This window comes from Eretmochelys imbricata, chromosome 2 (assembly GCF_965152235.1).
Source record: "Eretmochelys imbricata isolate rEreImb1 chromosome 2, rEreImb1.hap1, whole genome shotgun sequence".
Classification (NCBI taxonomy): Eukaryota; Metazoa; Chordata; order Testudines; family Cheloniidae; genus Eretmochelys; species Eretmochelys imbricata.
Window position 1 is genome coordinate 21,851,985 of NC_135573.1, and position 24,950 is coordinate 21,876,934.

Below are 24,950 nucleotides of genomic sequence, written 5' to 3' on the forward strand. Positions count from 1 at the left end.
TCTGTGTCCACATGAAAGCTTGTCTTTCACCAACAGAAGTTGGTCCAATAAAAGATATTACCTCACCCACCTTGTCTGTCTAATATCTGGGGATCAACACAGCTATAATACTGCAAAAGGCTAAATGGATTAACTCTGCCAAGAACTTTTCTCTGAAACTTTTTTCTTTTTTCAGTTCCATTTTTAAAAAGGTAACTTTTGTTTGTCATGTAGTTACTGGTATGATAAGGGTTATGGTAAATATGCTGAATACTCACATTACATTTTAATACTAATTTTTATTTTACAGTTGTACTGTTACATTTTAAGAAAAAGGTATACAAGAGGGGGGAAAGATGTCTTTAGACTCTAGACTTGAGTAGTTATAAATGGTAAATTAGTATGTGTGAGACTTTTCTGCTTTCTTTTCCACAGGAAAAAAACATATTGAACATTGATTTCTGCCTCAGCAACTGATTATTAAAGCACAAATATATGATATGATAGAATGTTCCATGAATAATTGTTGAGAGGGAAGCTCTTACATATGTACTGGATTTTTTCTAGTACTGAAAAACATTGCTAAATGATTAAATATTTTGTTCATAAAGTTACTGTAAATGTGTCAAACTACAATAATGTCCAGGTCTTTTTACATGAAGTTTTGGGTTTTCTGGAAGGCTTGACTAATTAGGGAGTGAATTAGTCAAAAATATGCACTTACAATGTAAATGTGAACTTTCGAGTCTGAATATTTTCTTCTATATGCCAAACTGGTGGGTGAACAGTACAGCATGCAAGAAGAAAAACTTTTCAGTATAAGTTAGTACTACTTTTGCACAAGTAATTTAACTTCAGTTGTGCATTACTCCAGCTAATATATTTTCAAATCCAAAAGCCTGAGTACTACTGACATGTGGCTCTTTTTTAGTCTTGCAGGCTATGTTGAAGCTCTAGCTTCGAGAATGGGCCTGTCAATTCCTGATCTGACACCCAAGCAAGCAGATATGTGGCAAACGCGTCTCAGTGCACATGTGGTAAATATATTTATGTATAGTTTGTGTGTACTTTTCACTGGTAATTAGCAGGGATGGGAAGAATCCAATTTTTTTCATTTTTGCCAAATATCAAATACTTAGCTTTCAGTATTTGGTAAATACTGAATATTGTTGTGTCAAGTTGACGGGAAGCAGATCTGGGCTGCGGGGGGGTGGGGGAGAGGAGGGAGAGGTAGATCTGGAGTTGTGTTTGGATGATTAGAGGCTGGCTGCAGTGGGGATAGGGGTGGAAAATAGCCACACAATCTGCATATGTCTGTGAACTCTGGCTGTGGTGGTAAGATTAGGTGGGTGTCTGTGAAGTCAGTCAACGTGATGGCTGGCAGTTCTTGTCCTTTAGAGAGTTTGGTTTTTTTATTCATTGTTCGTGTCAGACTTATTAAATACTTTCTGGGAATATATCTGTAGTGTGTACAAATCTAATTCCAATCCTTAATTTATATATAAATTTGGATATGAAAACACCTTTCATCTAAGTAAAATGTGCATGTTAAAAGAATATCCACCACCTAGACTTAAGATAGAAATCATTTTCAGAATTACTGGATATTCATCATCTTACAGAGAGAAAATGTTGGGTATTTTAATTTTATTAAAAATTGAAGTATTTGATATTGACTTATTAAAATGGGGGGAATTAAATTTGCCAGTTTATTTCTGTGGCAATTCATTGTGATGAAATAAATGCTACAGCTGCAAGATGAAGGAAATATCCAAGCAAAAGTTGAAAAAGTAATGTGGGAATAGTTTACCTTGGTGGAAATTAGGGTAAAAAAAATTGCAGCATTTATCTTGGAAAAGTCATTATGGAGAGCTGTGTGTTGTATGTCCTGATGTAACATCACCAGCAGCAAAAGAAGCAATGAATCCTCTAGCCTTATGTACAGATACTAAATGTTTTCAATGGCACATTCGTCAGCCTGTAGCATTTAGGGTTTTCCTATGCTAATTGTTAATCCCAAATGTTAAAATTTTGAGAGTCCAACTCCTGGAACTTTAAACAAAGTTAACTGTAGAGCTACTCTGCTACTCTTCCTGTACATCTTTTTGTAAGATCTCATTCATTCACATAGATTCGACTTCCATTCTCATCCCAATGACTCTCAAATCTGTCTTTCTGCTGTCTCCCTCTATCCAATTTGGCTTTACAGCATCTCTCTTTGACAACGTCTTCTGGATGTCTTAGCAGCTTAAACCTAACATGGCCAAAATTGAACTCACTATTTTTCTTCCCAAAACCTTCCCACTCAACCCTTATTTGTCACTTCACAATATTACCATATTTTTTTTGCTCCGAGATCTAACCTGCACATCACCTTTGACTACTTCTTCTCCTTTGACCTAGACATGTGGGCCCAAATCTTGTGGGTTCTTCTTCCATAACGTTTGTGAAATCTGACCTATTTCTTTGTGTACATGCAGCAAAATCTTACAGGTCCTCATCTCCCATTTTGATTACAATAACCTCCTCTTCTCTGGCCTCCCTGACACCTCCTTCACTGCCTCCCATTCCATTAAAGTGCAGCTGCTAAGGTATCTTCCTTGCCTGTCATTATGACCATGTCACTCCTTTTTTGAATCCCTCCACAGTTGTCATCGTCTCCATTACAAGAAATTCAAGTTCTTGGGCTCTCTTTCAAGACCCTTCACAGTTCTGCGCTCCCTCCCACCCCCACTTATTCACACACTCTTCTTTTATTATGGTGTGTATCCCACTCCTTGTGCCTTGCAACTGTCAGCCTTGTCCACCTGCGTATATATTCCTCTCCACCACTCTTTGTATGTTCCCTGACTTGGGGCAAAAAAACCCAACCCACTGAATTAATTTGACGTTACCCTGATTGCTGTCCTTGCACATTTATATCTTTTTTTTTTTTTTTGTCTTCCTATATTGTAAGCACTTCAGAACAGGGTTAGTTTCTAATTATGTGCTATTGCAGTGGCTAGCATAATAGGACCTATTTCCTGATTGGGGGTGCTACCACTGTGCAAATGTGTAGCAACTGGACTGTGAAAACCCTGGTAATTTCTCTCCATTTTTTTCCTTAGGGTAAAGCTATTGGAGTGACCATTGGCTGCCTTTTAGGAATGTTTCCTTTGTTCTTCTTTGGAGATGAAGAAAAAAAACTGGAAGAGAAAAATTAACCTTTTTACAATACAAATAAAAATGTAAACTAATGTACCTCAATTATTCAATTATGCTGTCAGAATATTTAGGAATTAACTGACAGTAACAATGTATAGACCTGGGAACAAAACATTCAGCATGTTGTTTTATGGATACACTAATTTATTGTGGCTTTGTCTTATTCAGTACATCTTTTTATAAGATACCATTTAGCTTTTTATTTAAAGTAAGTTGTTGAAATGTTCTCACTTATAGTAGCAACTGACGTTTACTGATTCCCTCTCACCTTCATCCGGTAACAGGATTATTACCTACTTGCCTGCTCTGGATGTACTGTGTAGGTTTTGGGTTTCCACAGCTGCTGCCTAACTTGTAAATGCATGCCAAAAAGGATCCTTCATGGTCTCATCAGGTCCTCCAATCCAGACTATCAGTGGGGCCAGTTGGCAGATGATTTGGAATGATGTTATTAAGCACTTTTTTGCAGTTATTTTTTTCCTTTGAGCCACCATTTCACATTTCCTCAGGATAGGCCTGTTTCAGCAACCCCCCACTGTTTGGTTTGCACTCCTTCACAATTCTAGCTAATGTGGCTTACAAGCCATCCATTACATGCCATCACTTCTTGACAAGGTAAGTGTTTATAGTGGTGCCTTGTTACCAGGCTCATCCTTCAGAGTTTATACACAGTCACCCAATTTTTTTCCCCCCGAAGCAGTATTTTGAGAATCAAGTTTAAAGTTAGTGTGTGGAGTATCCTTTCTTTCATCTAACCACCCACTCAAATATGTTACAGCACCTACTTGCAGTAAGCATAACTTTCCTCTCTTCCTGGACTTTCACCAAACTCCAGGAATTCCAGCTGAGCCCCTAGTGGAGTAATTATGTGCTCCTGGTAACTGGATCAAAATAATAACTGTGTTTTGTACAGCATAGCAGATAGGCTGAGAAGAGCTGTAGACAAGGGAGGGATGTCTTGAGATGAAACTGGAAAAGGAAAGTTCTGTTTGAGGTGATGATACATACAGGAAGTCTTTTCCAGGTGAGTGCACAGGACAAAAAATGAGGTTGAATGCTTCGTGCAAAGGGTATGAACCCGTGCTGTGTTCTGTCCAAGAAAGATATGACTTGAAGATCTGTTTCAGTCAAATTAAATCGGATTCCAGTGTGGCAACTCTGGACACTTTCCAGACCTGCCAGTTCTACAGGTTTCCCTGTAGACCACAGATTTTCAAACCATGATATGGATTTGTGGGGAAAACCTCTAATATATGGGGAAATAGCCTCTGTTTGGTTGTTCTTTCCTATTCATCTGCGTCCTGGGGAACAAAAGCCAACTGGAGCTGCTACACAAGCTGATGGACAGTCTGGTCTTTAGTCTGTGGAGCACACGAGAGCTCTGCTCCACTATCTATTAGCTGGGCAAGCAAAGGCTTGAGGGCTGGTGGAGTGCTCAGCTCTTCGGTCTTAGAACTGGCTGGGGAGCTGCTGCTTTCTGCCAGCTCTGCAGTTCCCCATGACCTCCCGCATCTGCCTATGTGCATTTGCCCTCCCATGAGTCTCTAGCATCAACCTACCCACCCTGGCCCCAGCTCCCCTCTTACCTTAGGAGTCTTCTGGGACAGGCCCTGATGGCCTGCCCCTCCCCTCCGTAGGTCTTCATGTGGTACCTGGCTGACTCCCCATCTCTAGTCTTTCGGGAGCTGAGAACAGGGAACCCTCTGCCTCCCAAATCCCAGAGCCCCATGGCCTTTAGAGGCAGGGACATTGCCTCCCAGGCACTGAGCTCTGCTGACTTCAATCATACTAGCCAGGAGTAGCTCTACTCAGTAGTTGGGGTTTTCATACCCATCCGATGGGAAACCCCCTGTTGCTGGCAAACTCCTCCCATGGGGGTGGAACTGTCTTCAGCAGCCAGGGCTGGAGCCAGCAGAGTTTAATGCCTGCAGAGCCAGGGTGTGGATTAGGCAGTGTCCCCCACTTGACAGTCCCCCAAACACTGGAGATAGTGGGTAGCTGGTCCCTCCCAAAAGCACATAGGTGTGGGAAGCCATTGCGGGGAGGAATGGGGAGAGAGGAAAAGAATAGGGAATCATAGGCCTGGGATGTTTATCGGGAAGGATGGAACTTCCACGCCTGGGATTCCCATCCTTGCCCTGGGCTCTGCCTGTAAATGGTGAAGCCTATGGTATGCTTTCCCTCCTCTTGTGTAATGTGGGAGCTGGCTTAGTGGAGGGTTTTGTGGGTGATGGGATGACTGCATGGATTGAATTGGGTATGAGGTGCAGGGGTGTGTTTTTGTGTGTGTAATGGGTGGGTGAGGTGTTCAGCACAGGTGGGTGGAACATGCATGGGTGTGTGAAGTGAGCAGGTACAGTTGGTGGGTGTGGGGCTGCATGCATAGAACTGTGTATATGCAGAATGAGTGGAATGAAGGGGGGGGGTTGGTGGAGGAATGAGTTGTCTGGGTAGTATATGAGTAACTACGATGGGCAGAAAGATGGGATGGAGTGAAAGTGGGTGTGAGATGAATGCTAGATGAGATGTATGGAATGAATGTATGAAGTGGGCATGAGTAGAACAAATGGACAAATGTATCTGAATTTATGCATATTTATGCATGTTCATACAACTATAGCTAAATTAAAATCTACTGGGTTTTTTATTTGCAAATGTTTGCAGGCATGGTTTCCTAATTTAGAAACTCAATATGATGGTCTTTCTCAGTCTTTCTGTTGAAAGCTATCTTAAGATGAATGAGTGCACATGCCAAAAATGCTTAAACAGGTGGTTTCTCTGATTAGTCAAATTCGAGGTGGGGGGAGGGAATCAGTCTGGATTAGTGGATCTGATTTGCAGAATATAATTCACAGTTAAAACTAGACCTTTGTTTGTTACTTTTGCTGTGATGGCATTTATTGGAAAAGCAGATTTGTGGGTTTTTTCCTTTTTTGCCTTATTAATTTTACTTATTTGCAGCCCTGTATAATCTTTTATGTTTATGTGGTGAGTGATGAGTTAAGTTGCAATTACCATATTAAATATTTTTAATATTTCAGTATATGACCCATCTGTACTATAATTATAAATTCCTTATAGTTGCCTACAAAGGAGAGGATCCTCTCTATGTACAATATGGAAGAAGATACCAAAAGCAGGGTAGAGCTAGAACACTTTATTTTGGCAGCTCTGCATTCTTAGATGAGTTTTTCTAATCTATAAGAAGATAGTAACAATTACATTACATCCCATGAAACTAAGTGTTTTGTTTGCTGTTGGAAAGACTTTATTATTACAGCCCTTATTTGTTTAACATGTTTGATTAGCAGCTCGCCTCCTGGGTGGTAAATCTGATCTCCCTCTTGACCACTTCCAGAGGCCCTGCCACAGCAGTACCAGCCCTTTAATCCTAATGGATGAAGAAGGAACAAAGAAATACTATCAACTTGTTAATAAGCTTTGAGATAGTACTGATAAAGCAGTGTCTCAAAATTGCACTTTGCACAAAAAGATGACTTTTCATAAACTTTCGGTTGATATCCCCTTAATATGTAATATCAGTTCAAATGTCCCTTGTTGTAGCATAGTATAATCTTCTTTCCAGTATAAGTTTTTGTGTTTTATGAGGCACTTGGATGCTTTAAAATTGATCATCCAGGTTGTTGTCTTGCCTGGAAAGGACACTTTTTGATTTTCTTCCTCTGCATATGTATTCAGTTTGCAATAAGCTTTTCTTCTTTTGACAACTGTTCTTTCCTGTTTTTTTCTTTACAAAGCTATAATTAGTCCCTTTAATATTTTTTTTAAGATGGAGAACACATAAAACGCATTTTGGATAGCAATCTAACTGTATTCACAGTTATTTTGCTATGGACATGACATAATTCATCAATTTATGGGGGCCATCTAATACTCATCAAAGTGTAACATGTTGCTGAAGATAAGTACCATACTCTAATGTATAGTATTTTGCACAGAATAGTTTCAGCAGCGTTTCCCATTACAATATTGGCATTGACATTTTTAGGCAATACTCAAGCTTCTGTACTTCACTAACCGATTTAAAATTGGAACACTAACTTCATTCTCATTATTTTGAGAGCTTGCAAGAACAAATACATAGCTAAATTCAGCTGTTGTAGTAGTGCTCATTTAAAAATGACAATATTAACTCCATGTACTATTGTTTATTACCTTGTGCATGTACATTGAGTGCATTTTGTTGATACTGTATGGTAAACTATTGTTCTGCAACCAGTGTTTTTAACAAGAAAAGATGAACTAAAAGATCTTCAAAGAAGTGAATGTGATTTTGTTTTAAAACTATTGAGCTGGCCATGAAAAAGTATAATGGGCAGGCAGCACGTGGTTGGAAATAGTCTTGGGTGTCTCAGACCAGCCGTGGACAGGGAGATCATGAAGGTGACTCCCTAGGTCTCCCAGGATTTGGGAAAGGAATAGTGAATACTGTGGGTGAAATCCTGCCACCTTTGTCACCAGTGGGGAAGTTCTCACAGTTTTCAGTGGGGCTAGATGTCCCCCTGTATGTGGGATGGCTCAGCAAGGCTACAAGATTAACCCATGTACCTCAGTAGTGAGAAAATAGGGTATCTGCCTGATTCAGAATGAGGGATTTGTGCATATTCAGTATTGTGAATCTCTCAGCATGTGTTTTTAGTAAATGAACAAGGGCAATTCTGAGAACTCTGGCTCTGTTCTTAAAAACACAGATTTGAAAAGACCAAGCATATAACAGAAGAACTACCATGTTGTCCGTACAAGTTTTTTAAGAGACTTTGTTCTTACTCTATTTATTTCTATCAGTTTTGTACTGTATGTAAAATGGGCCTTTAACATTAAAAACTTGGTAGACGTGACATTGTTTATATTCTGAAATGGTATGTCTTTCATTGTAACTTTAAATTTCATTATCAGTGTGTTTTTAACAAATGATTCAAGTGATTACTGTAATTTGAGCAATTCCTTTTGCTTCCATTGCCCATGATAGATGCAGGGACAAGTTTTTAGAAATAACCAGCAAAAACCATGCATTTGATAGTATGGTGTGTGCCAAACTGAGAAATATCTTATTTTTTATGAATATTGTGCATACCTCGGTGTGTTTATGATGAGTTACTTGCTATAGGGTAAGATCAAAAGGGGTTGTTAGAGGAACCAAGCGGGAAAAGGAAAATAATCACCTAGATAAGGAATGTCTCAGCCAGGTTATTAGCTGTAAAGAAACAACTTATCTGGTGCCAACAAAGTTACACAGCTGCTTTGTCAAGGCTGATGAGAGACAGAGAGAGAGAGAGAGATCAAAAGACTCAGTCAATTAAAGGATTTGCCCTGCTGAAAGAGATGGGGAGAGAGGATTGTCAGCAGACTGAGGCTGACACACTGATAGACTGAGACAGAGAGGGTCTGTGAAGATGCGAACTAACGCTCAGAAGGGAGGTCAGGAATAAGCTGGACCTACCTCAGCTGTGCATAGAAGGGCTGTGCATCGGTAAGTCAGAATACATATAGGACACTTTTTTGCTTTAACTGCTTTTCCTAAATGCTGAGTTCCCTTTGGCAAATAAATATTACTTTGTTTTGAAGAAGCTGTTTCAGTGTCACTACGAACTTATTCCATCACAGGCTCCTGGAGGAAGAGGGCTTTCATGTGCCAACCCCAGTTGGTGCCCCTCAGGTTAATGCAGCTGATAAATGGGGCTGCAGCCCAGAGTTCAATCTGAGTGGTAAGACTGCATGGTTCCACCCAGAATGAAGCGCTGGAAGCCAGGCCTGTCATGTGAGGAGAGCACTTAAGAGGGACTGAAAGGGCTCTAAAAGCGCAGCTCACCCTGTAACCATGACACATGATCATCAAAACTTATCTTTGTATATTTCTCATTCATTGAATCATAAAAGATTAGGGTCAAAGAGACCTCAGGAGGCCATCTAGTCCAATCCCCTGCTCAAAGCAGGACTAACCCCAATTAAATCATTCCAGCCAGGGCTTTGTCAAGCTGGGCCTTAAAAACCTCTAAAGATGGAGATTCCACCACCTCGCTAGGTAACCCATTCCAGTGCTTCGCCACCCTCCTAGTGAAATAGTTTTTCCTAATATCCAACCTAGACCTCCCCTACTGCAACTTGAGACCATTGCTCCTTGTTCTGTCATCTGCCACCATTGAGAACAGCCTAGCTCCAGCCTCTTTGGAACCCCCCTTCAGGTAATTGAAGGCTGCTATCAAATCGCCCCTCATTCTTCTCTGCTGCAGACGAAATAACCCCAGTTCCCTCAGCCTCTCCTTGTAAGTCATGTGCCCCAGCCCCCTAATCATTTTTGTTGCCCTCTGCTGGACTCTCTCCAATTTGTCCATATCCCTTGTAGTGGGGGGACTAAAACTGCACACAATACTCCAGATGTGGCCTCACCAGTGCCAAATAGAGGGTAATAATCACCAGCCCAATATGCCATTACTCTTCTTGGCAACAAGGGCACACTGTTGACTCATATCCAACTTCTCGTCCACTCTAATCCCCAGGTCGTTTTCTGCAGAACTGCTGCTTAGCCAGTCATTCCCCAGCCTGTAGCTGTGAATGTGATTCTTGCGTCCTAAGTGCAGGACTCTGCACTTGTCCTTGTTGAACCTCATCAGATTTCTTTTGGCCCAATCCTCTAATTTGTCTCGGTCCCTCTGTATCCTATCCCTGCCCTCCAGCGTATCTACCTCCCCCCGCCCCTCCCCAGTTTAGTATCATTCACAAACTTGCCAAGGGTGCAATCCATCCCATCATCCAGATCATTAATGAAGATGTTGAACAAAACTGGCCCCAGGACTGACCCCTGGGGCACTCCGCTTGATACCAGCTGCCAACTAGACATTGAGCCATTGATCACTACTCATTGAGCCTGACAATCTAGCCAGCTTTCTATCCACCTTATAGTCCATTCACCCAAGCCATACTTTTTTAACTTCCTGGCAAGAATACTGTGGGAAACTGTTATCAAAATCTTTGCTGAAGTCAAGATATATCACGTCCACCGCTTTCCCCATATCCACAGAGCCAGCTATCTCATCATAGAAGGCAATCAGGTTGGTCAGACATGACTTGACCTTGGTGAATCCATGTTGACTGTTCCTGATCACCTTCCTCTCCTCTAAGTGCTTCAAAATGGTTTCCTTGAGGACCTGCTTCATGATTTTTTCCAGGGACTAAGGTGAGGCTTACCAGTCTGTAGTTCCCTGGATTCTCCTTCCCTTTTTTAAAGATGGGCACTCTATTTGCCTTTTTCCAATCATCCGGGATCTCCCCTGATCACCATGAGTTTTTAAAGATAATGGCCAGTGGCTCTGCAATCACATCAGCCAACTCCCTCGGCACCCTTGGATGCATTAGATCCGGACCCGTGGGCTTGTGCATGTCCAGCTTTTCTAAATAATCCTTAACCTGTTCTTTCACCACTGAGGGTTCCTCCCCATACTGTGCTGCCCAGTGCAACAGTCTGGGAGCTGTCTGTCTGTGAAGACCAAGGCAAAAAAAGCATTGAGTACTTCAGCTTTATCTGTATCATCTGTCACTAGGTTGCCTCCCCCATTCAGTAAGGGTCCCACACTTTCCCTGACTACCTTGTTGCATGCTCGGGCAATATTTTTATACTCCTCCCTAGTCATCTGTCCAAGTTTCCATTCGTAAACTTCCTTTTATTTAAGCTCACCAAAGATTTCTCTGTTAAACCAAGCTGGTCACCTGCCATATTTGCTACTCTTTTTTCACATCAGGATGGTTTGTTCCTGCGCCCTCAATAAGGTTTCTTTAAAATACAGCCAGCTCTCCTGGACTCCTTTTCTTCTCATATACTTTTACATGAATATTCGTGTTCAAACAGCCCAAATTGTATTCTATTAGATTAGACAGGGTAAGCCTGTTGCTCAGTGAAGGGGTGTGTGTGGGGGAAACAATAACAGAAAATGTGGAAATGGCAAAAATGTTAAATGGCTTTTTTTATTTTTCATCAAAAAGTTTAGTAGCGATTGGACATCTAACATCATGAATGCCAGTGGATACGAGGTAGGCTTAGAGGCTAAAATGGGGAAAGAACAAGTTATAAATTACTTAGACAAGTTAGATGTCTTCAAGTCACCAAGGCCTGATGAAATGCATCCTAGAATACTCAAGGAGCTGACTGAGGAGATATCTGAGACATTAGTGATTATCTTCAAAAGTCATGGAAGACTGGAGATTCCAGAGGACTGGAAAAGGGCAAATATAGTGCCCATCTATAAAATTAGGACAACCTGGGGAATTACAGATCAGTCATCTTAACTTCAGTACCTGGAAAGATAATGGAACAAATAATTAAGCAATTGATTTGCAAACACTAGAGGATAAGGTGATAAGTAATTGTATGGATTTGTCAAGAACAAATCCATGTCAAACCAGCCTAATAGCTTTCTTTAACTGGGTAACAAGTCTTGTGGATGGGAGGAAGCAGTAGATGTGGTATATCTTGACTTTTGATACTATCTCGCATGACCTCACAAACTAACTAGTGAAATACAACCTAGATGGAGTACTAGAATGTGGGTGCATAACTGGTTGGAAAACCATTCCCAGAGAGTAATTATCAGTGGTTTATAGTCAAGCTGGAAGGGAATGTCGAGTGGGGTCCCTCAGGGATCATTTCTGGGTCTGGTTCTGTTCAGTATCTTCATCAATGATTTAGACAATGGCTTAGAGAGTACACTTGAAAAGTTGGTGGATAATACCAAGCTGGGAGGGGTTGCAAGTGCTTTAGAGGATAGGATTAAAATTCAAAATGTTCTGGACAAACTGGAGAAATGGTCTGAAGTAAACAGGATGAAATTCAATACAGACAAATGCAAAGTACTCCACTTAGGAAGGAACAATCAGTTGCACACGTACAAAATGGGAAGTGACTGCCTAGGAAGGAGTACTGCGGAAAGGGATCTGGGGTTCATAGTGAAACACAGGCTAAATCTTTGTCAACAATGTAACACTTGCAGAAAAAGCAAACATCATTCTGGGATGTATCAGCAGAAGTGTTGTAAGCAAGACACAAGAAATAATTCTGCTCTCTTTCACGCTGATTAGGCCTCAACTGGAGTATTGTGTCCTGGGCATCATATTTCAGGAAAGATGTGGACAAATTGGACAAAAAGTCCAGAGAAGAGCAACAAAAATGATTAAAGCTCTAGAAAACATGACCTCTGGGGGAAGATTGAAAAAGGTGGGTTTGTTTAGTCTGCACAAAAGAAGACTGAGGTGGGACATAACAGTTTTCAAGTACATAAGTTGTTATAAGGAGGAGGGAGAAAAATTTGTTCTCCTTAACCACTAAGGATAGGACAAGAAGCAATGGGCTTAAATTGCAGAAAGAGAGGTTTAGGTTGGACTTTAGGAAAAACTTCCTAACTGTCAGGGTAGTTAAGCACTGGAATAAATTGCCTACAGAGGTTGTGGAATCTCCATCATTGGAGATTTTTAAGAGCAGGTTAGACAAATACCTGTCAGGGATGGTCTAGATAGTACTTAAACCTACCATGAGTGTAGGGGACTGGACTAGATGACCTTTCGAGGCGAGGTCCCTTCCGGTCTTATGAGTCTATGATTAAACTACTGAGTTTTATATAATGTTTTCGCTACAGTGAACTTTTTTTTGTGTTCCTTTACTAGACTGTCCTCCAGTCCTTGGGAGAAATGCCCATTAATTTTCATGCAAAATGCCCATTGAAATAAGCAATCCAGGAACTGAGCACTTAAGTTACAACCAATTACCTTGGTTCCTTTCATATGAGGTACTACAGGTGAGTGTGTTCAGTACATTCACGTTAGGGCATTCTCTCCTATGCGGAGGTATTTAAATGGGTACTAAATGTGAAAATTTTTAGGAAGTAAAGTCAGCCAAACTTTAACAAATATATAGGCAAGAAGTTCAGCTGCACTCTAATTTTGTGCCTGATAACTTGCATTTAAACATAAGCATTCAGTTAAATAAGCCTTTGGAACTCCGCTTTAATCATTTTGGCTCTTTACTTGATTTACTACTTGTCGCTCAGTAATTGAAGCACAGAAACAAATGCCACAGATGCCATTCATTTTAATACAAGCGACTAAAATAAATATATTGAGGAAATTACATGGTCTCATTTAAAATGTATTAGTGTCTCTGGCATATGCAAAATCACACATTTCGCTGGCACCAGTAGTAAAATCAATAAAGTTCATATAAGAATGAATGAATGGCTTTCACAAATTAATAGAAGTTCAGTTACATGGATGGCATCTACCATGATTTTTACAGTAGCAGGCACTGATATCCATGGGCGTATCTCTTATTTTTGCTTCTGTACTATAGACACTTTCTAAAATTCTTCCACCTCAAAAGAAATCTTGGTTTTCAGTATTCAGTGGATGTCTGAATATTTTTTCCTTTGAAATCTTTCTCATTGCTACTGTTTAGCACTCATTCTTGACAGGCTTAATAGAGGGATATGAATGATTCTGTACAGATGTTGCTGCTTCTGCTAGTTAGGTTACAATACCGGGTGGGTGTTAGCATTTTTGTTCTCTCCCGGTAGCCAACCCTATTGAACTACTTTAGACTTTTAAAGAGAATAAAGGGCACATGAGAAAAGGAGCCAAGGCAAAAAAGCGTGTTTGCCATTCTTAGATTTGTTTTTTATTCCAGAAAATACTTTTAGAAGCATCTAGCTGAGCAGTGTCAATCTCCACGCTGTGAGCGAGATGGTCTCTAGCCAAGAAGCTGTTAGTTACAAAATTACGCTTTTTGAGGATGACTTCTGTGAGGCCTTTTGTAATGATGCTGGTTCTGGTGGGACCCAACTGAGAATGTCAATTCAGGGCAAATTGCTTAAAGCAGGGCAGTTACAGTCCAAGGTTGGGGTTTCTATGCACACCAAGGCAAACCAAACCAGCCAAACAGAGAAGACTTCAGTTTTACCCCACTGCCTAACCACAAGTCACACAAGCAATTTCCCCTAGGCACTCCAGTTTCCCAGTATCCCCACCAGTGCCACTCGTTATGGGGATGGATGGTTATGAAAACCAATACCCCAGTAAAAGAAAAAAGCTTCTCTCAATCCCAAAGGACCAAGCCCCAGACCCAGGTCAATATACAAATTACCCACAAATCATGCTGTTGCCAATCCTTTAGAATAAAAATTCTAAAGGTTTATTCATAAAAGGAAAAAGATATAGATGAGAGCTAGAATTGGTTAAATGGAATCAATTACATACAGTAATGGCAAAGTTCTTGGTTCAGGCTTGTAGCAGTGATAGAATAAACTGCAGGTTCAAATCAAGTCTCTGGAGTACATCCACAGCTGGGATGGGTCATCAGCAATGTTCCCTCTGATTTTTGACAGGCCGTGTGTGCAAAAAATTTCTTCTGTGCAAATTGTGCTTCTGTGCAAATTTTTGTGCACGCGGTGTTTTGGATCTGTGTGCACGTGCACAGCTTAGAGGGAACAGTGGTTATCAGTCCTTTGTTTAGAGCTTCCATTTGTAGCAAAGTCCCTCCAGAGGTAAGAAGCCGGATTGAAGACAAGATGGAGGAGCTGCAGCAGCCTTTTATAGTCTCCTGCCATGTGGTATCTGCTTTCTTTGTTCCAAAGACAAGCTGTCCATCACATGGCATGGAAAAACCTTAGAGTTCTGTCCATAGGCAGGTCCCTACATACCTTGCTGAGTTGCAAGGTGTATCTGCCTTCTCTCAATGGGTCAATTGTATAGCTGATGGTCCTTAATGGGCCATCAACCAGGGTAGGCAGAGCTGACACCAACTTGTCTGGGGTGTCACCCAAAAGTATAGCACAAGTTTGAGCTACAGACTGTATAGAGCCAATACTTATAACTTTAAATACAAAAATGATACATGCATACAGATAGCATAGTCATAACCAGCAAACCATAACCTTGTCCTAGACACCTTATTTGACCCCCTTTATACAAGATTTGGTGCCACTACAGGACCTTAGTTGCAACAATGATCTATATGGTCCCAGTTCTTGATCACACCTTTATGTTGATAGCAAGACTTACATTCATTGCATAGCATTACTCCTACCGGATCAGACCACTGATTGATCCAGCTTGGATTCTAGCCTTTGGCAGTTGCCAGAATCTGAGTCTTCAAAAGAATACAAAGGTCATCCCAAAATATACCTAGTCATTGGGACAATACATACATAGTATTCAGCAGTTCCCTCAGGCAGTTAATTTATGCCAGAAAGCACAGCAGAATTACCTTTAGCAATATTCTGCTTAAATGTCAACCATAAATATGGAATAAAATCATATTGTGATAATGTGTTTATAAGACACATCAGTTCTTGTAGTGTATAGTTGCCATTGCCCATGTTTAGAAATCCATCAGTACCCTGGAGGAAGAGAAACAGACTTCCTATTTCCCCTCTTGCATGAAGTTTACATATCTTGGAATACCCTACGGCACTTCACCACGGAAAAGTACAAGCGTTGTTCAGCTAGAAAGGATCTTGAGTATATATTTAACTAACCCTTAAGCCTTTCATGTGAATTGTATCTTGAAACATAAGTAGACTGAATTTGTTATTTTGTTGTACAGAGTATGTTTTGCAGATGTATGAATTGGTTTTGTTCAATTTAAGATTGTCCTGATCTGTGCAGATGTAGTGAGTTAAATTTATTATTATTCATGTTTATTACGGTAGTGCCAAAGGACCAACCACAAATGGGGAGCTATTGTGCTCGGCAGTGTACAGGTGGACAGCCCTGGCCTGAAGAACTTAAAATCTAAATTGACAAGACAGACACAGGGTCAAAGGTGCAGTTAACCCTGAAACTGGCAACACACCAGAAAATTTTACAAATGATCCCTAAACCGGTTAGTGGTAGTTTAGTTTTCAGGTGGGGTCAACCCCAAATTGACCTGTTCATGTCCACTCAGAATTCTCAGTGTCATCTGTATTGACCAGGGCTCAGAAACCAATTGCTATCAGATGCATTCCTGCTGGATTGAAGCAATCATCTTTGTGCTTTCCCTCTATTCCTTTGATACCCAGAGTCATAAGGAAAATCAGGGAGGACTGAACAAACAGTATCCTCCTAGCACAAATGTGGCCTTAGTGTTATCGGTACACAGATCTTCTGCAGCTGATCAGAGAACTGCTGGTTCTCTGAGTTTTCCCTTGCCCAGACCTCCTTTCTCAACAGCAAGGAGAATTTGTTGAATTTGAGACACTTCACTTAGCTACTGGGAGGACAGTCTGCTGATTTCCATGGATTGCTTGTGTTCACAGAGAATTCAAGCAGTGCTGTTACAGTCTAGGAAGATCTCTACCTTGAAGTGTTGCAGACTAAAACGGATGAGAATTTGGTGTTTGGTGAAGGACAATGAGTTATCTCTGTCACAGGTGGGAGTTTCTGCAGTTTCAGAGTATCTCTTGCATTTAAAATCACAGGGTTTGACAGTAGCTTCCCTAAAGGTGCCTCTTGCAGCTGTATCTGCCTCTCAGATATTGATGAGAGACTAGCCTCTATTCTCCCACTCCACAATCTCTAGGTTTCTTATGGGAATGACTAATGCCTCTCCTGCTATTAGAGGCCCTTCCTGAGTCTCCAACATTGATGGGCCCACCCTATGAGCCCCTCTCTCAAGCTTCCTTAGAACACCTAGCTATCAAAATGGCATTTTTAATAGTCTAGACAAAGTCGTTTGAGACTTCACCCCAGATTTCTGCCTTAAATGGACTCAGATTTTCTGCTGTCACAGTATGTGTCCTTCCACAGACTTCATGCCCATCCAGGAGAGTTCCATTTATTTTTTTTAAGATGTGCAAAGGTCCCTGTGCTATTATCTGGGTAGGACTAAGCCCTTCAGAAAGTGTAACATTATTTGCTACCTGTGGGGAAAGATGTAAGGGACAACCTATTAGTAAATCGACTTTCTGAATGGATTAGGAGGTGTATTAAATGTTGTTTGGTGAGAAAATCAATACCCATATGATTAAAGATGCACTCCAGTGGGGGCTACAGCTGCCTCTGTAGCTTGTTTGAGGCCAATTCCTTTTGCAGACATTTGCAAAGCAGCAACATGGAGTTTGGGTCATACTTTCACTAACCGCTGTCCATTGGACTTGGCATTGCGATCTGATGCTCGGTTTGGTAAGGGGGGGTCCATTTGTGCCTAAAACTCCTTGCCTGCCATCCTCTAACGCGGGCCGTTGCTTACTAATTCCCCATAAGTGGAAAAGCACAGAGGCCCTCCAAGAATGAGGCTGGTTGCTTGTGACTGTTCAAGAGTTGCCGCTGTGCATTCACACCACCCACCCACCTTCTGCTCTGCCTCAGAATTCTTTGTGTGTCGGGGTCAGCAGGCTGGAGAGAGAGAACGGGGGTGACTCGGGTGTGGGGCAGGTGTACTCTTTTTCTAGACATGGCTGATGACCGCATAGCAAGAGAATGCTACTGCACCACTCCCCTCATCACCCCTACCACAGCAGACATGGCTTTCTATACCCCAAATCCCAAAAGTGTGACTGCACAGAGGCAACTCTCAGAGAGCAGCAGTTATGAGTAAGTAACCCCTCTTTCAATCCAAAATTCCCTGAGGGAGAGAGGCAGGTCACATGCTGTGCTGATATAAATGCTTGTCTTCGCACTGGAGTTGTGTTATTCGTCAAAGAATACATTCAAGGCCAATCAACCCTCAAAAGGAAGTGGTGTGCATGGTGGGGAGGAGGGGAATCATACATTCCCTCCGTTTTAATATTCAGGCTTATTGTGACACTTGCTCTGGATACTCAGGGTTGGAAGGCACCTCGCTATCTCTTGCGCCTCGTGTGAGGAAGCCCTGTCAGTGCTTGCTGTGGGTCAGCTCCCCAACTCCACCAGCCACAGGCTCCACACGCGATGCCTGGAGGTCTTGCAGGCCCCGCTATTACTCTGCCAGTTAGCAACAGGCACACCCTGAGGGGAAATACAGGTGCAATTGCCCTGAACTGTGACAGCTCTTATTAACCTTTGTGCAAATTCCACACATAGCTTATGATCTGTTAACCTTACCAAAAAGTAGAGAGGAGGGAAATCAATTTATTAGCACCTGACTCACAACTGCATTTGTTATTCCAGAATGATACTGATACATCTGATTTCAGAGGAGTTAGTCAAGTGTTACCAGTGTAGTGGAGTGGTGAATGAGATTATCAGTCCAAATACTGCTTGGTCAGCAAATAGAAATATGGCAACTTATGTAATCGATTTAAAGAAGCCATTTATCTTCATTTTCAAACCAGTGTAAACCATTTGTCCACTTTTAGAGTAATTGCCTGTAAATGTTTCCTTGAAATGAAGATCAATATTTAAAACCTTCACTACCAAAGTATACAAATTAGGTGATCATGTCACATGGCATCTTAACTATAAAAGATTGGAGACAGAGAGAGGGAGTTTTGTTGTTGGTTTTTCATCTCTCATTTTTAAATTCCAAGTTGATTTAAGAGTTTGGAAAGAAATGACTACATGTTGCCTTCTGCGTGGAAACACTTGTAGCACCATCTGATTTAAAAGATAACCAGCCATACATGGCTATAAAACTACATATGCACAAAAGGTGCATTGACCTCGGGATTGCAGGGCAGGGCAGTACAGTCCCCTAGGTTGCCTTGTTGCAACAGTCAGTGGGTGCAGGGAGGAGGAAGAGGGCTCTCACTAGATAGTCATGGTCCATGAAAAAGGCACTTGGCTGGCTGGGGAACAGAGCAGCTGATATCACCAAGAGACGCAAAGGAAGGCCCGTTCCTGTTCTGCCTCCCATTGAAAATACCACCTTTTGTTCCCTGTCCTTGGAGGTTGTGTTAGATGTATTAATACATTTGCAGTCTGTTTATGCTTGCAAGTTGCATTTTGAGTTTCACAGGATGCTGTGGTTCCGAGTATTTTTCATTGGCCACTCGGAGTGCAACAATTGTGTGGATAATGTGCCTGGATACTCACAGACTTTGTCACTGGTATGGAGATTCTTGGATCTGGAAAATTTCATGGGTGTTCTGCAGGCACTTTGCGGACCTCTGAGACATCCTGTGAACTTTTTACTTTTGCAGTTTGTTGGCCTGGGTGCTTTGAGAACTGATGTGGTTGATTTGTGATGCACAGCCTGAGACTGTGGGATTTCAACATCAAAAGGGTGAAGGTGGGTGACAGAGGGATCACCACAGCCCTTTCTCCCTTTTCACTGCTGCCAGGGCAGGTTGGCCCAGGAAGTGTCCTCTTATAAAATGAATAAAGTTGTGGCCACTTGGCCACAAATTCCAGAGGTCTATGTCTGTCCTTATTGGCTTCTACCATCCTCAAAAAAGATTTTAACTACTCAGAGTATTCAGTAGTTTCACTTTAAAATCCAACGGTGTGTACACTTTCTGACTTACCTTGTCTTTATCTCATTGTCTTTGATTAGTCTCTCTAGGTGAAGCTGTTAATTATGCAAGTGTTAAGCAAATACAACTTTGCACTGGATCAGTGGAAATAGCATTGAATTTTAATTGTAAGTGCGGTAGCTTAATGACAAAGGGGCTGACACATAAACAAGTGACTTCTTTTGAAACTTTCCAGCAGGGAACTGTTCCTTATTTCTATAGGATTGTTCTTGGTGACATTATATGTGGGCAGCAAATTGCAACTTTTGTTTTCATTCCAGCTGCTGTGACAAACACTGGAAGTGTCAAATGTTACAAAATAGCTCGTAGTTGTTAAGGCTTTCTGTGAAGAACAATCTACTGAAATATCTTTGTGGTGGTCTTTCCCAATCTGTAGAATGCATTATCATTTAACAAAATAAACATTTACTAACATGCTTATAATTAACATCGTTGAGCACTGTCAGTTTGGCATTGTTGGAAGATGCTACAATATGGTGTGGGTTAAAAAGGGGAGTTTTACAGTGTTGAGCACTGAGTAATTTTATCACAAAAACTACTAAACATTTGTAGCCTAGAGAAGCAGCTCCCAGACTTTATTGGTTCCTGCACCATCTTCAGTTTGTTGTGAAGTGAATGGATGGAACATCACATCACGCTTATGTACCAGAGTTTGGGAATCTCTGGTCTAGAGAAACAAGAAATGGTTGGGCAAATCTTAATTTTCTCTCACTGCCAATTCAGGAATTGTGATTCCTGGTATTCTAGTCACATGGAGTTCTGCACCAGGCCTGAAGGGGCACCATGATCAAAGACAGATAAAACAGAACACAAGCAGAAACACTAGTTACTTCAGATACAGTCTCCTCTGTCTGTCTGTCTGTCTGTCTGTCTGGAGAGCTTTCAACAAAGATTCCACCTTTAGAGTGGGTATGCTCTGGTGGGGACACTCTTCTCTAGGTAAGATAAGACCAAATTATATTATTCCCCAAATCAGTAGCAAGTCCTGTCTCAGTGTATCATAGACAACTAAAACAGTTTATAGATGAGCAAAGGAATTTTGTTTAAGGGTTGGTGAATCTTGTTTGAATTATCACAGATTGAAAAACAGTTTATAAATGGGCAGAAATGAGTGATCATAACTAAGACCCATGAAACCAAAAGTACTTAACTCAGTTACGTAAAAGAAGCCATTCAAGGAGCAGTCTTGAGACAGGCAAATTAATGAATATAAAGAATCTTAAATTCAAATTAAATCCCACGATACCTGTGTACCAAGGTTAGCTGATGGCTTCTCTCCAGGAACATAGTTTGAACAATCTGGTCTTTAACAGGAGAATCTGTTAGTACACTAAATTACAATAGTATTTCAATTTCCCATTAAAATTTATTACAAGAAAAGTTTAAATCTAAAGCCTTGGCCGTGGTTTTGCAAACTCCCATCTCACTAATGATACTGAAGTCTTGGCAATGTCATCAAGTTGCAGAAGCAAAGTGCTGGACTGGAAGGTTGCTGCTTTAATAAGCTGTGCTGTGGCTTCTTTCTTCTTCGCTGTCTTGTAGCTGCTGTTTGTTTGCTTGGAGAGAGAAGATGTTTTTTCTCTTTACAAAGCAGAGAGGTAAAGAAGGCCCAATTCATGACCTAGTTTATAGCGCTGAAAACACATCCTAAGCATCACTCCTCTTTGAAGTATTCTGAATAAAGGACATCCTCATTTTCTTTTAGACAACCAGGTCTCTTTCTAAGACAGATGTAAATATCTCACAGAAAGAAAAGGAGTACTTGTGGCACCTTAGAGACTAACCAATTTATTTGAGCATAAGCTTTCGTGAGCTACAGCTCACTTCTGAAGTGAGCTGTAGCTCACGAAAGCTTATGCTCAAATAAATTGGTTAGTCTCTAAGGTGCCACAAGTACTCCTTTTCTTTTTGCGAATACAGACTAACATGGCTGTTACTCTGAAAAATATCTCACAGAGTTTGCTTTTGTGAGATAAAGCTAATATTTTAACCAAAACAGTGCCTTGTGCAAGGGGAATGTGCCCAGTTCTTTTGGAAGACACACTTGGTGATGGTTTTCCTTTTGATCAAATAGTTCCTTGCTTTGCAACCTAGCATATGTCGTACATTTACAACTTGCAGTTAAGAACTCCTATCCAATGTTCGATACAAATCACAATAACTCCTATTTGCATTTTTCAAAACCTAGAATAAAAGAAAATAGCATAGAATGTTAAAAGCAAAATAAAAAGTATAAAACTTCATTCCTGAGTCTGTGTAAACCCACTTGGCGATAACAATTGTGAGGTTTTATGGGTAAGGCGGTGTCATCCTCTTTGACACTTGTGGTGCTTGTCACTGATTGGAGAAACCAGAGAATTCCTAGGAATCCCCTTAATTAGCTTGAACATTTCATTTAATTAAATAAGCAACCAAAAACATAAACATGCAAGCTATCCATATTTTCCCCAGCATAATACATATGAAAATAATTTTATCTCTTAAAATTCAGCAGAGGTGAAGTCAAGACTGTAAGAATTGTAAGATTGTAAAATTAAAATAAGAAATTATAATATTAACCATTTGTGCATCAATATTGAGATCTATTCCCCCAAAATGAGCTGCATGGTATAAACATCTCATGGGGGAGGAAAATCCCGCTCCTCTGAAAGTAATTGTAAGAAAATTAGTTATTTTGGTAAGTTATAGTTAATATAATGTATTACTATTGTAATATATTACTTATTATGATTGTAGAATAGGCTGTGTACATTCTTACTGATGTACAGGTGGAAGTAAAAACCAAAGCTGCTGCTTTATTACAGAAATATCATTTGCAAAATAAGAAAACTCTGTAGGGAAATATAACTCTCTGACCTGCCTGAAGAGAAAGGTTAAGCACTCTAGCTAAGTATTTTATCAGAATCCCTGAAGACAATGATGAAAACAGTTTTTGGCTCCATACTAACATCTTACTTTACTTTATTTGTTTCTGGTTATCCCTTTTGACACTAATAAGGTAAAGAACAGTGCTTCTGATCTCCTCTAACTCAGTTTTGCATGTGGATTACTCCCATTGACTTTAAGGGAGTTACATCTTACACAGATGTAACTGAGAGCAGGATTAGTGAGTTTTGCAAATGTTTTTATTCTAATCATTTTATTCTGTAAATTAGCAGAGTTCCTGATTAGATCCAATTCTACAATGCAGTCTGCGAAAGAGGAACAGTTACTGTTTCTATTTTGTGCTGGTCAGTGGGAAGAATTACTGAGGAGACTACAGTAGGTTTTGTGTCTACAATACAGTGATATAGTAATGCTGACCATAGATTTTTTTCATTTTATCACCCTGTTCCTAGGACAATGCTGTTAAGAGGTCACCTCACAATTTTTTAAACAAATAGCCTTACTTGTATTTTTATACCTTTTATTTACTGAAATAGAAAGAAGTTTTAAAAATTTCTTTTCTTTTCACCATTCATATCTGTTTGCATATCATTTAGATTAGGTGATGGAAATTGACTAATCCAGTTGTTCTTAAACTTTTTCATAATATGGGTCCCTTGTTAAGAGAGCTTCCAGTCATGATCCCTGTAGGTAACCAATTGTTCTCTGTATGTGTGTGTATATATATAAATAATGCAGTGAAATTAGTTTTCCAAAGTACGTCTCTGCGTGTGTGAATCTGCTTGGAAAAAAGTGGAGATGTGGTAGAGGTTCATAAAATCATGAATGGTGTGGAGAAAGTGAATGGGGAAGTGTTATTTACCCCTTCCCATAACACACAAATCAGGGGGTCACCCAACAAAATTAATATACAGCAGGTTTAAAACAAACATACAGAAGTACTTCTTCACACAATGCACAGTCAACCTGTGGAACTCCTTGGCAAATGATGTTGCGAAGGCCAAAGCTATAACTGGGTTCTAAAAAGAATTAGATAATTTCATGGAGGATAGGTTCATAAATGGTATTCGCCAACCTCATGCTCTGGGTGTCCCTAAACATCTGACTGCTAGAAGCTGGGGCTGGAGAATGGGCTGGATCATGCAATAAAGTGCCCTGTTCTGTTCACTCTCTCTGAAGCATCTAACACCGGCCACAGTTGGAAGACTGGATACTGGGCTAGCAGGACCATTGGTCTGACCCAGTATGGCCAGTCTTATGTTCTTATTTCACTATAGTAATGATTTTGTATTGGTCGGAAGAGTGTTGGAAGTTTCTAAGCTGCTTTAGACTACGTCTAGTTGTAGTTTTATGCAAAAATAATATAGGTTATTTGTGGCTTCAGGCTTTGTAAATTAAGCACAAAATATCCATTACAAACCACACAAATATAAAGTCTCTAGTAAAATCAGATTGTAAACTCACCAACCTACTCTATATGTATGTTTTATTTGTGGTCTGGTCTGATAGCCTAATATTATGGCTTTGCCTTTCTAAGCACAAGACCCAGCTTTGATATGTTTCCAGTTGTGCTTCTCCTTGTCCTATGAGTCTGAGACTGAGAATGGTTATCTAACCTCTGCCCTATACAGTAGAGGGTGAAAAGTACTATTGCACCATAATTGGACCAGTTCTGGACACTCTTTGTAAAAAGAAGAAAAATTGCCACAAACATTGATAGAAAAAAAAAAACTTGGGGTATATCTTTCTTCCTCTGTTTCTCTCTGATCACATTAGAGAAGACCCAAGTGCCTGGAAGCATGTTTGCTATCTTTATCTCCAGATTTTCAGAAAATGTGGGGCAAATGCCAGTGGCATACAGATAGTCAGTGGCCTCAATGATAATAGGGGGATGCATTTTTTTCAGTGAACTTTCCCTATCCTTGCTAAAATGCCTTATAGAATCATAGAAATTAGAAATGGAAAAAGGCCTATTAGCCCTCTCTCTGCGAGTTCATGATTGTTCCTCAAGTGTATTTGGCAGGGTTTTGTCCAGTGTCTTTTTGAATTTTCCAAGTATGTGGCTCCCTCTAGTTCCCTTTGAAAACTAAATTCTACAACTTGAGCTATTTTTTACTTTCAGGAAGTTCTTCCTGCTATTCATTCTTAATGTCCTTTAATTTCATTTCTTTACTCTTAGTTAATTCCCCTGCTGCCTTCATGGGGATTTACATGTTTACAATATTTGTAGGGTGTTCATAGCCTTTTCTTAACCACTTCTTAGGCAAGCTATTCATATTTAGCTCGTATTAGCCTGTACTTATGTCAGTTCCACCAACCCCCGATCATATCTGATGCTGTTCTCTGTACTTCCTCCAGTTTGTCTGGTAATGTGGACAGAACTGAACACAATATTTCACAGCATACAAACAGAGAAGTTAGATAACATAAAATACTCTTGCTGGAAGG

General features: G+C 40.5%; 1 protein-coding gene across 2 annotated transcripts in view; it reads left to right on the top strand.

Moving 5' to 3' along the window:
* TMEM65 (transmembrane protein 65) overlaps positions 1-6,223 on the top strand; it is a 49,614-nt gene extending 43,391 nt beyond the window's left edge. For both annotated transcript variants that reach the window (XM_077809817.1, XM_077809819.1), the window contains 2 exons: positions 911-1,016; positions 3,087-6,223. In XM_077809817.1, the coding sequence (XP_077665943.1) occupies positions 911-1,016; positions 3,087-3,182 (202 nt within the window). In that variant the 3' untranslated portion in view covers positions 3,183-6,223. The remainder of the gene's footprint in view (positions 1-910; positions 1,017-3,086) is intronic.
* The last annotated feature ends 18,727 nt before the right edge of the window (positions 6,224-24,950 follow it).